The following is a 12,371-nucleotide window of genomic DNA, read 5'->3' as shown; positions in this document are numbered from 1 at the left end:
TTTTTATCAATATAATGAAATTATAAGGTGAAGATTAAGGCTGAAGGTCCTGATCACTGACTTTTAAATCCATATTGAAAATCAGAACTAGCTATAAATCAGGATTATAAACCTCATACTAAAGAGGGACCATCAGAAATATATCAAAGATGGTTAACACCTTAGGTATAGAGTCAAAGTGGGTCAGATTCAAGCCTCAGAGTTGAGCTACTCTTTTACAAAACCTATTACTTGCAATACTTGTCTAGACTCAAAGTTAAATTACCTCTTTTTCTGAAATCTAACTCCTGTAATGTGTAACACATCATGTAAAAAATCCCAAAACCCCCAAATCAGGAATCATTGTGGGACACCACAGGCAACAGAGGGAATATGGCTAGCAGATATAGCACCCAGAGCCCTGCAATTAATCTGACATTAGTAGTTTAAGTTGCCAAGAAGCCACGAAAGAAAACAGAATGAAGTGGAATAGCCAGCAATATTCCGTTTATACTGTGGATTAAGTTTTTGAATAAACACATTGGAAGTGCCTGTGCCTTTTGGAAAGCTGACTTAAGGAAGGCAGAATGTAATCTTATGAGAAAAATAATGGAAAAATGTGGTGCTCAGACACCTTGATGAGTAGGATTTTCTCTAGTCACTCAAGTTTTAGAAAAGCAACAGCAGATTGCAGCTGCACAGTGGAAAAGTCCAAGTATACACAAGAAAGGCAAGACCCAGCAATAAGAATGAGGCTTGGAGTTAGATTACTAGCTGTTGCCAGTGAAGCTGTTTACCTTACCCTTGGTTTGCTCACAGACTGAGACAGCTAGCTGACTGCAAGTGCCAGTAAACTGCAATGAAGGGAGCACAGGTTTTCTCACTCCTGAGGAGGCTGCCATCATTGCTATTGGCTCAGTCTTCCTTCTAGGATTTGTCTTTCTCTCTGGTCACTGCTGACACATGCCCAGGCAGAACTGTGCCTACATATCCCCAAAACACCCATGTACTGTACCTACTAGCCAGCTGTTCCAGCATCTGCATCTCCCACCAGACAATTGCTGCATTCTGCAATCGGTCACTCACTTTGTTTTCCTCTGTCTGTATTTTAAGTAGCAGCAAACGTAACACTGCACTTCTGTTAATTAAGCTTAGAAAAGGAAATCACACCAGTGATTCTCACTCCAGTCCCAATGGCTGGGTTTCTCTCCGTGTGGCTACCCCTCCACCCATGCACAGACACGGGGCTTTCATTCTGTGCTCCGGTGCCCATCAGGCGCTGCGGCTCCTTAATTGCCTCACACGCACAGACAGTGTGCACTCACACTCCAAATGCTACCAGCCTCATTAGTTCCTTTCACACTTCATTTCTCCCTGTGAGGCATTCAAAGGTTTCACAATCTGCATATCTTCCTTTTAAGATGTCACAGAGCTCTTCTGCAGACCTTTGAGGGATTAATGAGCAAGATGTCTCTATTTTATTAATTAGCTGCTTCTCAGCCATTCTCCACAGCTCTCTACTAGTTCAGCTGCTCAGCTACAGTAATTAGACAACCCACTTTTCAGTCTTCCATAACACTGCCTTACAGAGAAAGTCTGACTGTTCCTGAGACTGTGGTATTTTCTGGCAATTATTAGACATCTCCTGAATGACTAATAGAGAAATCCTGCTTTCTGTATTATTCACTGCAGCATTACAGCTCCCCATTCTAGGCTTTGTCTCATGCACTCTGCTGTCAATGTGGGCCATCACTGGCACTAGAGTGTCCAGATGTTATCTGAAAGATTCTTTATTTGCATCATTCAGACATAAGTCATAGAGAATGACTCCCTCAGAATCAGAGTTCAAGTAACATGGGTAGTGTTACTTCTTATGCTGCAATACTTCTCAAACGGGAACAAAATCAAGCCAACAAACATATGCTGCCTCTGCTTCATGCAATGGAACGCTTGTTTGAATGTCTGAGCCAACAATTTTTTTTAGTTACCAGTAGCTCACAGCACCTGGCATGCAGAAATCTAAAGAATACTAAATGGCCTTTTTTTTAAAACAAGCCAGTCAATCATAATTAATGTTGTGCAATGAGTACAACTACAAGGGGGAAAAAATCTCTTAAATCACATTTAGTTACTTTACTTGCTAAAATATTTCCTTGAAATACCAAATAGTGTCCATTGTGAATAGCTCTCCAGATGCCATAGCAATCCTACTGCTTGCTCTCTTGTCTATTTATCTACATTACCAAACTACTCATTTAGGCCAAGCTGTGGCTCCTTTCATCTCTCCAAAACCAAGCACATAGACTTAAGAGGACGTGCTATTTCTAAGTGGAACAAACACACCTTCAACTTAACACTTGAAAGCAGTAAAACAAAATGTTTTTCCCTTCCCAAGAGGAAACGAGAAGCAATGCCAGGGTCTGACAGACTGTTATGAGCTGTATGTGCTGTGCATACACTGCTGAGTACATCCATCCCAGAGTGTGCCAGCAGCATGGATGTGTACAGACACAGCCACATCTGAAGCTCCTGCTGCCTGTCTCCAAATATGCCTCCAAAGGCTGTAGATCAAGAAAGGCCTGGGATATGCCCTCACCAGGGCCCTTGGTCTTGTCTGGATGAATGAGGTGCCCAGGACTAAAGTCCACCACAGACAACACTGACCCCTGTAGCCAGCCATGGTTTGTATCAGTCCCTGCCACTGTATCCCAGATAAAAAGTGGGCTAACCCTTTAAGACAGGGTGGCTTCTTCCTTCTGTGTGATCAGTAAGGCATTGCAGAATGATGGTATTATGCTCTCCCTAGTAGAGAGCTAACAAAATCTACTTATCTATCAGTGTAAGAGAACCTGAACTGTTTGTTCAAGGAGAGTTGAAACACTTCAACATTATCTTGGTTTTCTAACATGCAGCTTGCAGAATTGCTCCTCATGTTGCCTAACACACACATGCAAACCGTGTTCTGTGCAGTTTATGCATTTAATTAGATGACTGTGAACATGAAGTTTAAATTTTTTCAGTGTGGATGTAAGAGGGTAATAAACATGGAATGTCAGTTATCCACAGAGCTTTAGAAAGGTAAGGCTTTAGAGACATGTCAGTCAGAAACAGTGCCAGAGTGTGCCAAATATCTGTTTGAAGTATTTTATATGAATTAAACTGTTCCACAAGAAAGCAGTGACTTCGCTTGTCTTCACTTCTTAGTTTGGCAGAGTGATGGACTTTGAACTATCCTACACTTAAAACCCCTTTTCAATCACTCATGCACTGATGTGTTTCCTTAGACAGATGATTAATAAATTTTCCACTACCAGTGGTCCAAGCCCACTGTTAGTTAGCACTTAGCTCACTAAGACTAACACACCTCTTAAGATGAACTGCAAGAAACAAACCTCAACAAATATAAAACATCTTGCAATTACTTCAGTTATATCTGTCTCTTATTTTGTTTCAGCTGTAGAATTCTTCACCTGGGAATTCTCCCCAGCCCTTAGTCCCTGGAGCCAATATTATCAGGGCAAGTAGTACATGTTCAAATCCTGAGCACTCAGGTCTATGAAGATATGTAACAGTCTTATCCCAAGTAATGGAATGGTTAAACACAAGGAACTAAGATTCTGCCAGCTACTGTCAACAGACACTATGACAGCAAGAGACAGAGCTCCCTTGGAAAGCAGCTCCATAAAATGGAATGAACTCTGTTGAAAACTTAAGACCACTGTAAACCTCCCTGCTTTTCCTCTTGAGATGCCAAGTACATTGCTCTGACTGCCTGCAGTATAAACAGATAGCTATTTAGAAACTTGTATAAAATAAAATTCCCAAGCAAAACACTCCAGCAATTCTCTGTGAGCCATTCATCATCTGGTGGGAGGCTGCAAGGCTACGGATGACAGGTGTCAGACGTGCTGAGTAACGCCTGGCTGAGGAGCGCTCGGCTGCTCCGGCAGTGAAAAGCTCCGGGAAGTGGTGCAGAAAGCAGGAAGGCTCAGATCCAGAAGGATCTCTTTGTGTATTTCAGTCTTTTCTCAGATATCCAAAAAGCCATAAAAAGCATGAGTCAAGCATATAGAGAAACATAAATCTACATGCTTCATTTAGGAATATACATACCTTGGCAGTTTTCCTTCTCCTCCACCTCACTTACTGTCCAGGCTCAATCTGCCAATCTGTTAAACACTCTACTAGCTTTGATAGACACAAACCTTCAAGACAGATTTAAAGTTAAGCCTGTACTTTATTGCCCTTAGGAAATGTACCTAATCATGAAACAAAGCCTGAGAATGAACTTACAATGAAGTCCATAAACTCCATGCAATAAAAAAGTAGTGACATGTTCTGAAAGTAAATTAAAAATCCAGGCAGCTCAAGCTCACATCTCATCAAGGACAAAGCCAGTCATTTTACAGGCTAAGTACTTCTTCTGGCACTGGAGTTCAAATCTCAGATGAATGAAAGTCCTGGTTACGGCAAGCATTAAAAAAATCCCAAAAAAATCCAAACTAAACCTTTTAAAAAAAAAATATTATTCAGAATTACAATCTTGGTTGTCAAGCACTCAGTTCTGTCATGCTGGCTATTTCCACAGTAATGTGTTGTTGTCCTACCGCCGAGGTTCCCTACCTTCTCGGTGGTTTCTCAGGCGCAGCTCCTCACAGCACTGACTCCTTCTTCTCAGCACAGGCAACAAACTCCATCTCCCCTCTCAACCAGCCAGCCTGCTCTTTTATAATACCCCTCTTAACTGGATCCAGCTGTGGCCTATTAAGAGCAGGCTTGTTCTTAATGCTTGATAATTAGCACAGCTGTAACTCCTTAGGGGCCAGATTACCTTCACTACTTGTCTCTATTCTCCTACCTTCTATCTAACCAGAGTAATGAAAGCAGGTTGTGCCTTGATGACACAGCTCTTCCCCTGTCCATTTCATGAAGCAGGGAAGAGAAAATAATTGAAAAAGAGAAGGCTTCTGGCCTTCTGGGTGTGTTTCACACTGTGCATGTCAATGCAAGGCTGAAGCCCTGCTGCCAGGGCTCTCAGGACATTGATAAACTCTTGATATTGTTTAAAATAGAAACCAAACATTCATCTTCATAACACACATTAAAAAACCAGGCACAACATGATTTCTACAAAACTACACTGCTGATCAGAAACTTCTAAGACAATCAGGCACAGCATATACTTCAGATTCTTCCTAGATCCTCAAACATATCAATGCTACCATGAGCCCTTCATCACTGAGGTTATCATTGTGGTATGCCATGAAAAAATCAAACCTCAAGGGACTGTACAGAGCTTCAGTCTAAGGTCAGGAGCCAGAATCAATTGTAAAAGGGTGGGATTCAGGATTAAACATCCCAGCTGTGTCCTGTTGAAGGATGATGGGATGATCTGCGCAAATGTTAAATCAAACATAGTTCTTAGCTAAGTACTTGAGCTTCAGAAAACATTTGCTAATGGTCCTGCAGCTCCTTTGCCTTTCACGCTTCATTATGCCCAGCTCAGAATGCTTCATGCACCACAGAACAGCTGATCTTGTTCTCCCCTGAATATACTGGAGTTACTAATATGCAGCAGTTCTTTCTTACTAAGATGTAAATGCATTCATGACTGGCCAGAGCACACAGAATCAAGAGGGTTTGGAGTTTTCCTGAATCTCAGATTGAAACAAAAGGAATTTCAGAAATGAACTTTCCCAGTGTCTTACGATGAGTTTAATACTGTGTTCTGGAATACTCCTGAATCTGATCAAAAGCAGCACTGGGAGGTGGTGGTGGTACCCTTTTTGAACACACAGCACAACAAAGGAATCCAGATCAGAACTTCTAATCATTGTGGTGTTCCAGTGTCATTCTGTAATAGTTACTAGAGTGTCAGAACTCTACTCCTTACAGGTCTCATTTGCAGGCAAAACTCCAAGTGTTGCTACAGAAAACACGCAAGCTGGTAAAAGGAGAAAAATCATTGGAAATTGTTTACCAAGTCAGCTGAAACATTTGCTTTCCAATTAGGATTCAAACACGCTGACAATTCAGTAACATCCAGGAGACAGATGATAAGGGAGGGTTTCATGAAGTGACCCTTTCCAGCCTGAATGCAGCTTCCTATGTAGCAGCTGTTACTGGGGAAGGGCTGGTTTCACCCACAAGGAACTACCTTTCCCTGGTAATAGTTAAGCAGCATCACAGCAAGCTTTGGACCTTTAATTGTTCAATTGCTCTTTGTTGCTGAATGCCAACAAGTCCCATTCACACCACATAGTCTAAGGAGATCTTAGGAACAGTCCAACAGCTACAGTTTTGGATATTTTAATCATAGCATTTTGTTCTTGGTAAAAGATGTGAAAGTCAGCACAGACAGTAAGGAACTGGCAAAAATCTCAAAGAGCCTCTGCCCAGGAAATAATTTTGACTCATAGTTTCTGTCAAGCCAGTTATCATCCCTTATAGATAATTATCACTATACTGAAGACTGAAATTGAAAAACACAGAACAAAAGAAACTATACTGGTGCTGTGTGTTTGTCCTCCAGATGCATAAGGGGTGTCACGCTTTCAGAGCTGAGCAAACAAATGTTGGTATCAAAGCAGTTTTGTTTGGGTGTTTGTTTTTTTTTTTCCCTTTAATCCCTATACACACATTGTTCTTATGATAAAAATCAGGAACTTAAAACAGCAAATGCCTGTGTTGCTACTCATTAAGCTATTCATTAAGCCTGTGTTGCTATTCATTAAGCCACCACATACCTCTCTGTATTTGCACTGCTTTATCTCTTTTTTTATATATAAATTGTGTATCATTAAGAGTTATCTGTAGAGTATCTGCCAAAGAAAAAATAGGACAAATTTAAATATCCATTCTTCCTTCAACCTTGCTGTTCTAAAGTAACCTGGTCAATGGAACTTGAATCCAGCCAACACTGAAGAGGCCCTATCTCAGAAAGCTTTTGTAAGAAGTGTTACTGGCAGGTACATGCCTACACCCTGACCAGGTCAGTCTGTTATCTCTTGTGCCTCCAGTGCTGCTTTCTTTTCCCCAGTAACTGCCAGATCCATATTCACTTCACAAAACAGAACTGAAAATCTTGAGAACACAAATCTTGCATTCTTCTCAAACATGTGAAAGTAAGAGGATGGGCTTTCAATTCATCTGCAGACATCTGCAGAGGATCAAAGCATGTATTCTAAAAGCCTATAGAAAAACAGGTGAAAATACTTGTACCACTTATTTGGGAATAATTTAGTTAAATTCATGCAAACATACAAGACCTGTGCATTTTAATGAACTGAAAAGAGCTAAAATCCTGTGTGACCATTTTTAAAAGAACAGATTTATTCTAAAGGTCCTTCACAAACATCAAACAAAATATATCCTGCAGGATATGCACAGTATGTGAGAGTTCTGAATATTTGATCATTTCACCCAGCAATTCCTTCACCAATCAAAAGGCAAGTAGTTTCCTCACCTGCAAACTTAGATTTGCCCAGGAACCTTGCTGTTGTAGGGCAGCAGGCTCACAGAGGGAAATCTGCTTTTAAAGGCTGCAAAAACACCCCTTCTTTAAAAAAACCAACTTTATTATAGGTGGAGCTCACTTCCCTTCTCAGGAAGGAGGCAGTTTAACCAAAGCCCTGCTGAATTTAAGATACAGTTAACTACAAAACAAGAACAGGAGTAAACTCACAGATTCAAAGTGAAGGACTTAGAGGGAGATACAGAGAAATCCCATGGTGCAACTGCTGTCCCTCAAGGCAGCCAGTCACCTTTTTTATCTTCAGTACCAAAATCTTTTGATAAAACCCAAAGCAACTCCCAGAATGGTAAAGCAGGAGTTCCTGCATGTTCCTTCTCTGGCCTGACAGAAGTCACCTTGGTCAGAAGAGGGCTGACAAAGAGGTCTCTCAGCTCCCTGGGAGTCCTTGTTGGGTCTGCAAATACAAGACACTGAATGGAAAACTGCAAGGTAACATCAGTAAGGGTCCATAGCAGAAACAGGTCACAGCCTGGTATGTGTCCTCCCACCACATGTTCTGGAGCTTGGTTAATAGAACACTGTCTAGGAAACATCAGGCACCCAGAAGCAGCTGGGAAGCTCACGGGAGAAGGACTCGGTGCTGGAACAGGAGGACACTGCTGGTACTGTTTGCTCAAAGGCTCACAAGGGACCACCACGTGTGCCAGGGAAACACCACAATGCCCATCCACACTCACAGAAGTACCTGGGGATTTCAGACTTTCCATTCCTTATTTTGAGTTCAGTAACCTGCAATAAATTAGCGTCACATAATGTACTTCCAAATAAAGAGAAATTAAAATTTTGAATGCAGTTGAAATAAAACCAGTCCTGCTGACTAGTCAAGAATGTTACACAAACTCTGGCCAAGCTGGAGCTAAAGCTATCAACTGGCAGGCTGAAGCCAGCATGTTCACTGATCTGTCACATGGTGCCAGACAGGAAAGATAATGGCTGAGTTCTTCCTACCTTTCTCTTAACAGAAGCACTTGTTTCACTTTTTCTCTATTTGGCTACTGATTTACCTTTTTTCATTTGTAAGGAAGAGTATATTAAGCATCCAAGGATTATTTTAGCCAGTATTTTACAGTTTCCTTTATGAAATAAAACCCTTCACCAAATGCTTTATCAGATCTTCCTTGCCTTAAAATTAGTTTACTTGCACCACTGTTATCAATAGATCAAGACATCTACTTTTCACAGAAAATACATTATTCATTCTGTTAAAAAAAAAAAAAAGATAAACCCCTGACTTCATTTAATCAAAGCAAAAACAAAGCTCAACTATCATGTCAGTTTCTAAGGCATTTACCAGTACTGATTGGAGGTCCAAAGTGAATTCATGTCTTCTGACAAAGATCTCTGTGGAGATCATACAGGGCAATTCTTAAAATCACTTTTATTTTCAGATATATCTTTACTGCAGTTTATTTGTACAGGCACAGCATTTTATAAAGAAACTTGAATTGGATTAAATATCAAGCAAGACATTTATCCATTATTTCAAGGGAAAGAGAAAAAACCAGTAGTTGCCTGGAACAGTTCTGTGAGTGATTTACTGATTTCCTTTCTTACATTCTCAGTCCCACTTGGAAGTTTTCCTCCTCATGTATCTGGACCCCTCACTGTCGATTGCTTCGTAGAGGTCCTTTTTATTCTCTGCTGTTGCATGCAAATAACCAAGGTAGGCCACACACAGACTAATTGCTATCAGTCCAAACGCCATCACAGGTTTGTTCTGACAAGAAAAAAACATAGTGAATGATTTTAGTCAAAACATTTTTCATTAAGCTCAAACATTACATTTGTCTATCTCAGCTTAGAGACTGAACAGTAAACTTTTGTGACATCTGCAAAAAATCATCACTGCTTCCTTGCAGACTGAATTTTCTGACAGCAAAAGGAATTCCCTTTGAAAAAGAAGATTCTTCCTGGAGACAGAACAGCACAATACCCAGTACTCTCTATTTTGCTAGTTGGAAATGCTGACTGAGTATAAATGAGCCAGATAAAACCAATTACTGAAGGTCTCCACCACAAACTTTTAACAGAATTCATCTGGGACAATGCACTCTGGTCCTGCTTGATGACAATCCTCTAAATCACACTTTGTATTCTTATCACAAAATCTACTTTTATTAAATTTATACTTATTATAGGCACAAAATTTCACTCATTTCTGGGTTCTGCAAATGCAAATAAAACCTGAGTATCATCAACTTAATTATAAAAGCAAGAAAAAGGAAAATCCAAAATATTGGAAAGCTACCAAAAATCAATTCACTTCATACCAAGAAAGTTTGCCTTCTATGTCTTGTTCCCTTTTAAATATTAAAAACAACTCCTGTTGTTTTTGTTACTTAATAATAACATTATTTAACCTGTCAAATTACATGAGTAATATACCTCTAAACAGGTCTTTCTGAAAGCAACTTGGCTAGCTACAAAAGAATCAGACAATACAGCAATGAAATAAAAGCTGCAATAAGCAATGTAATGTTCTGCACACTCCACAATCAAGAGTGGAAAAAATTAAAAATATTTTTAGTTACATTTCTGAGTGGTTTGCATAACAAGAGATGGTTATATAATGCCCAGAGAATTGCAATGATCACTTTAAAGCAACTGCATCTCATCAAGCATATTTAGTTTCTCTCAGAAGGACTCTCTTACAGGTTTAATGAAAAGCTCTGGGTTCACAGCTCGGAAAAGCATAGTTGTCTGAACACTCCTCAGTCCTGGTTTTCTCTCTTTGGGTGTTTCATTTTCATGTGGAGGTTTGGTGGAAGACATGTTGCTTAATGTTGAATACTTCCTAGAAGTAAAATGAAAAACAGGTGTAATTTCTGTAAAAAACCTGGAAAAGCTGCATCCACTGAATGCAAATTCACACTCAGTTTGTCTTAGAGCATCAATATTAATTATTACTAGTGTAAACATTACTGATCACCTCCGTTGTCACCTAACAGTCCCAGCTTATGCACACTGATTTCCAATCTTGTTAATTTCTAAAAAGCTTCTAAAATTAACCTTAGGATATTCACATCTTCATACAGCAAATTTAATTTTCCTGATAATGGGCTTAGGGTTTTTCACTTGTCTTTGGCTAATGCTTTAGCTACCTGTGGACCAAATAGCATCAGTCTTCAGGCCACTAGCTGAAGACAATCCTAGGAAAAGACAATCCTAGGAAAAACTCTTCTACAAAAAACCTTCTACATGACAGGCCAGCCCAAGCACCACTGCAGTGCAGTCACTTCAGCCACCCACCCCAGCAGGCTGGGCACTCAGGTCTCACTTCTGCACTCACAGGGCAAATGCACTGAGTTCAAAATGAAAGAGGGGAAATTTATGCTACTTAGCATATGGAAGAAACTCTTTATTCTGGGGGTGGTGAGGCACTGGAACAGGTTGCCCAGAGAAGCCTTCAAGGCCAGGCGGGACGGGGCTCATGAGCACCCGGCTCTTGTGGAAGGTGCCCACGGCCCTGGCAGCGGCGCTGGAACGAGATGATTTCTAACCCAAAGATGTTTTTTTTTCTCCAACCCAAACCACTCTATCAGCACCTGAGTAAAGGCGGAAAAACACGCCCTCGGCTACCCCTGATTACTGAGGGGCAGAGCGGACACGGTGCTGGGGATCCCCCGCGAAGGGAAGGGCAGCGCCAAGGGCAGTCGCACAACCCCATTCCGGGCGGCGAGGGGCTCCTGGCGGCGCCACCGGGACGAAGGGGGCAGTTCGGTCGCAGTTTGGAAGAGCCCAGCAGGAGCTCCCGGGACCCCCGGCAGGACCCGGGCAGGAGCCCCTCACGGAAGGCGGGGGAGGGGAGGGCGGGGGGGCACTAACGCCGCGCGCTCCCCGCCCCCCCGCTACTCACCGCTCGCAGCCCGCGGCTCCTCCCCGCGGGGCGGGGCTGCGCCTGCGCGCTGGCGCCCCCTCCCGGGCGGAGGCCGGCGGCGCGGCCGGGGAGGGGAGCGGGTCCCGTCCCTGCTCTCCCCTCATGCGTGTGGCGGCGGGAGCAGCGCGGTCTCCTTCGCGGAGCTGTGCAGCTGTTTGCCCCAGCCATCAGGGCTGGAGGAGAGCTTTTAGGTCATCTGCTACAACGTCCACCCGACACTACCACTGTAATCCATAAGCACTAAATCACCCAGCGCTAGATCCAGATGCCTCTGGAACACCTGCAGTGATGGTGACTCCACTTCAAGGCCTGGCCACCCTAACAGTGAAAACCATATTTCTAATGTCTAATCTAAACGTCCCCTCTCAGTTCAAGGCCATTCTCTCTAGTCCAGTCACTGCGGGCACGGCAGAAGAGACCAGCCCCAAAAACCTTCCAGGGAGTTGTGGAGAGGGATAAAGGCCCCCTCAGCCTCCTCTTCTTGGGAATAAACAACCCCAGCTCTCTCAGCTGTTCCTCATAAGACATGTTTTCTAGACCTTTCAAGAGCCTTCTTGCCGTTTGCTGGCCACACTCCAGCACCTCAATGTGCTTTTTAAAGTGAAGGGCGCAGAAGACAAGGCAGCATTCCAAACTAATAAACGGGAGATGGGGGCAGGAGCTGGCTGGATCAGACGGGCCCTTCTTGGCTGAGCTGCTCCTCACACCTGGCTATGGTCACAGCCAGTCCTGGCTTCATCCTCTCCGCAGCCTCCCCTCAGATACTGACAGACATTGTGGAGCCCCCTTTTTAATTATCTCGTCTCAAGGCTGAACGGGCCCTGCGCCCTCAGCCTTTCCTTGTAAGAGGGATGCTGAAGTCCCTTAGTCATCTCTGTTTCCTTCCATTGGACTCACTCCATGTTTCTGCTGCACTGAGGAGCCCAGAACTGTCTGCTTGGTCCCAAGTGCTGGAATGAGGAAGGGGTGATTCATGTGGAG

The 12,371-nt window shown here is 42.6% G+C and overlaps 1 protein-coding gene across 3 annotated transcripts; it reads right to left on the bottom strand.

The window, feature by feature from the left end:
* Positions 1-6,146: 6,146 nt before the first annotated feature.
* Positions 6,147-11,442, bottom strand: SMIM8 (small integral membrane protein 8). Of its 3 annotated transcripts, XM_064412626.1 has the most exons (5): positions 11,059-11,264; positions 10,166-10,307; positions 9,068-9,230; positions 8,199-8,242; positions 6,147-7,907 (listed from the first exon to the last, which is right to left on the bottom strand). In XM_064412626.1, exons 1-3 carry the CDS (start codon positions 11,178-11,180, stop codon positions 9,072-9,074), a joined length of 423 nt encoding a protein of 140 aa, XP_064268696.1. In that variant the 5' UTR covers positions 11,181-11,264; the 3' UTR covers positions 6,147-7,907; positions 8,199-8,242; positions 9,068-9,071. The 3 variants fall into 3 exon arrangements, with proteins under 3 accessions (XP_064268696.1, XP_064268697.1, XP_064268698.1); XM_064412627.1 differs by lacking the exon at positions 8,199-8,242; XM_064412628.1 differs by lacking the exons at positions 6,147-7,907; positions 8,199-8,242; positions 11,059-11,264 and adding an exon at positions 11,370-11,442 and having other exon boundaries at positions 8,873-9,230.
* Positions 11,443-12,371: the final 929 nt, after the last annotated feature.

Source organism: Passer domesticus, chromosome 3, assembly GCF_036417665.1.
Source record: "Passer domesticus isolate bPasDom1 chromosome 3, bPasDom1.hap1, whole genome shotgun sequence".
NCBI classification, from domain to species: domain Eukaryota; kingdom Metazoa; phylum Chordata; class Aves; order Passeriformes; family Passeridae; genus Passer; species Passer domesticus.
Note: the sequence above shows the minus strand (reverse complement) of the source record. Positions and strands in the feature narration are given on the sequence as shown.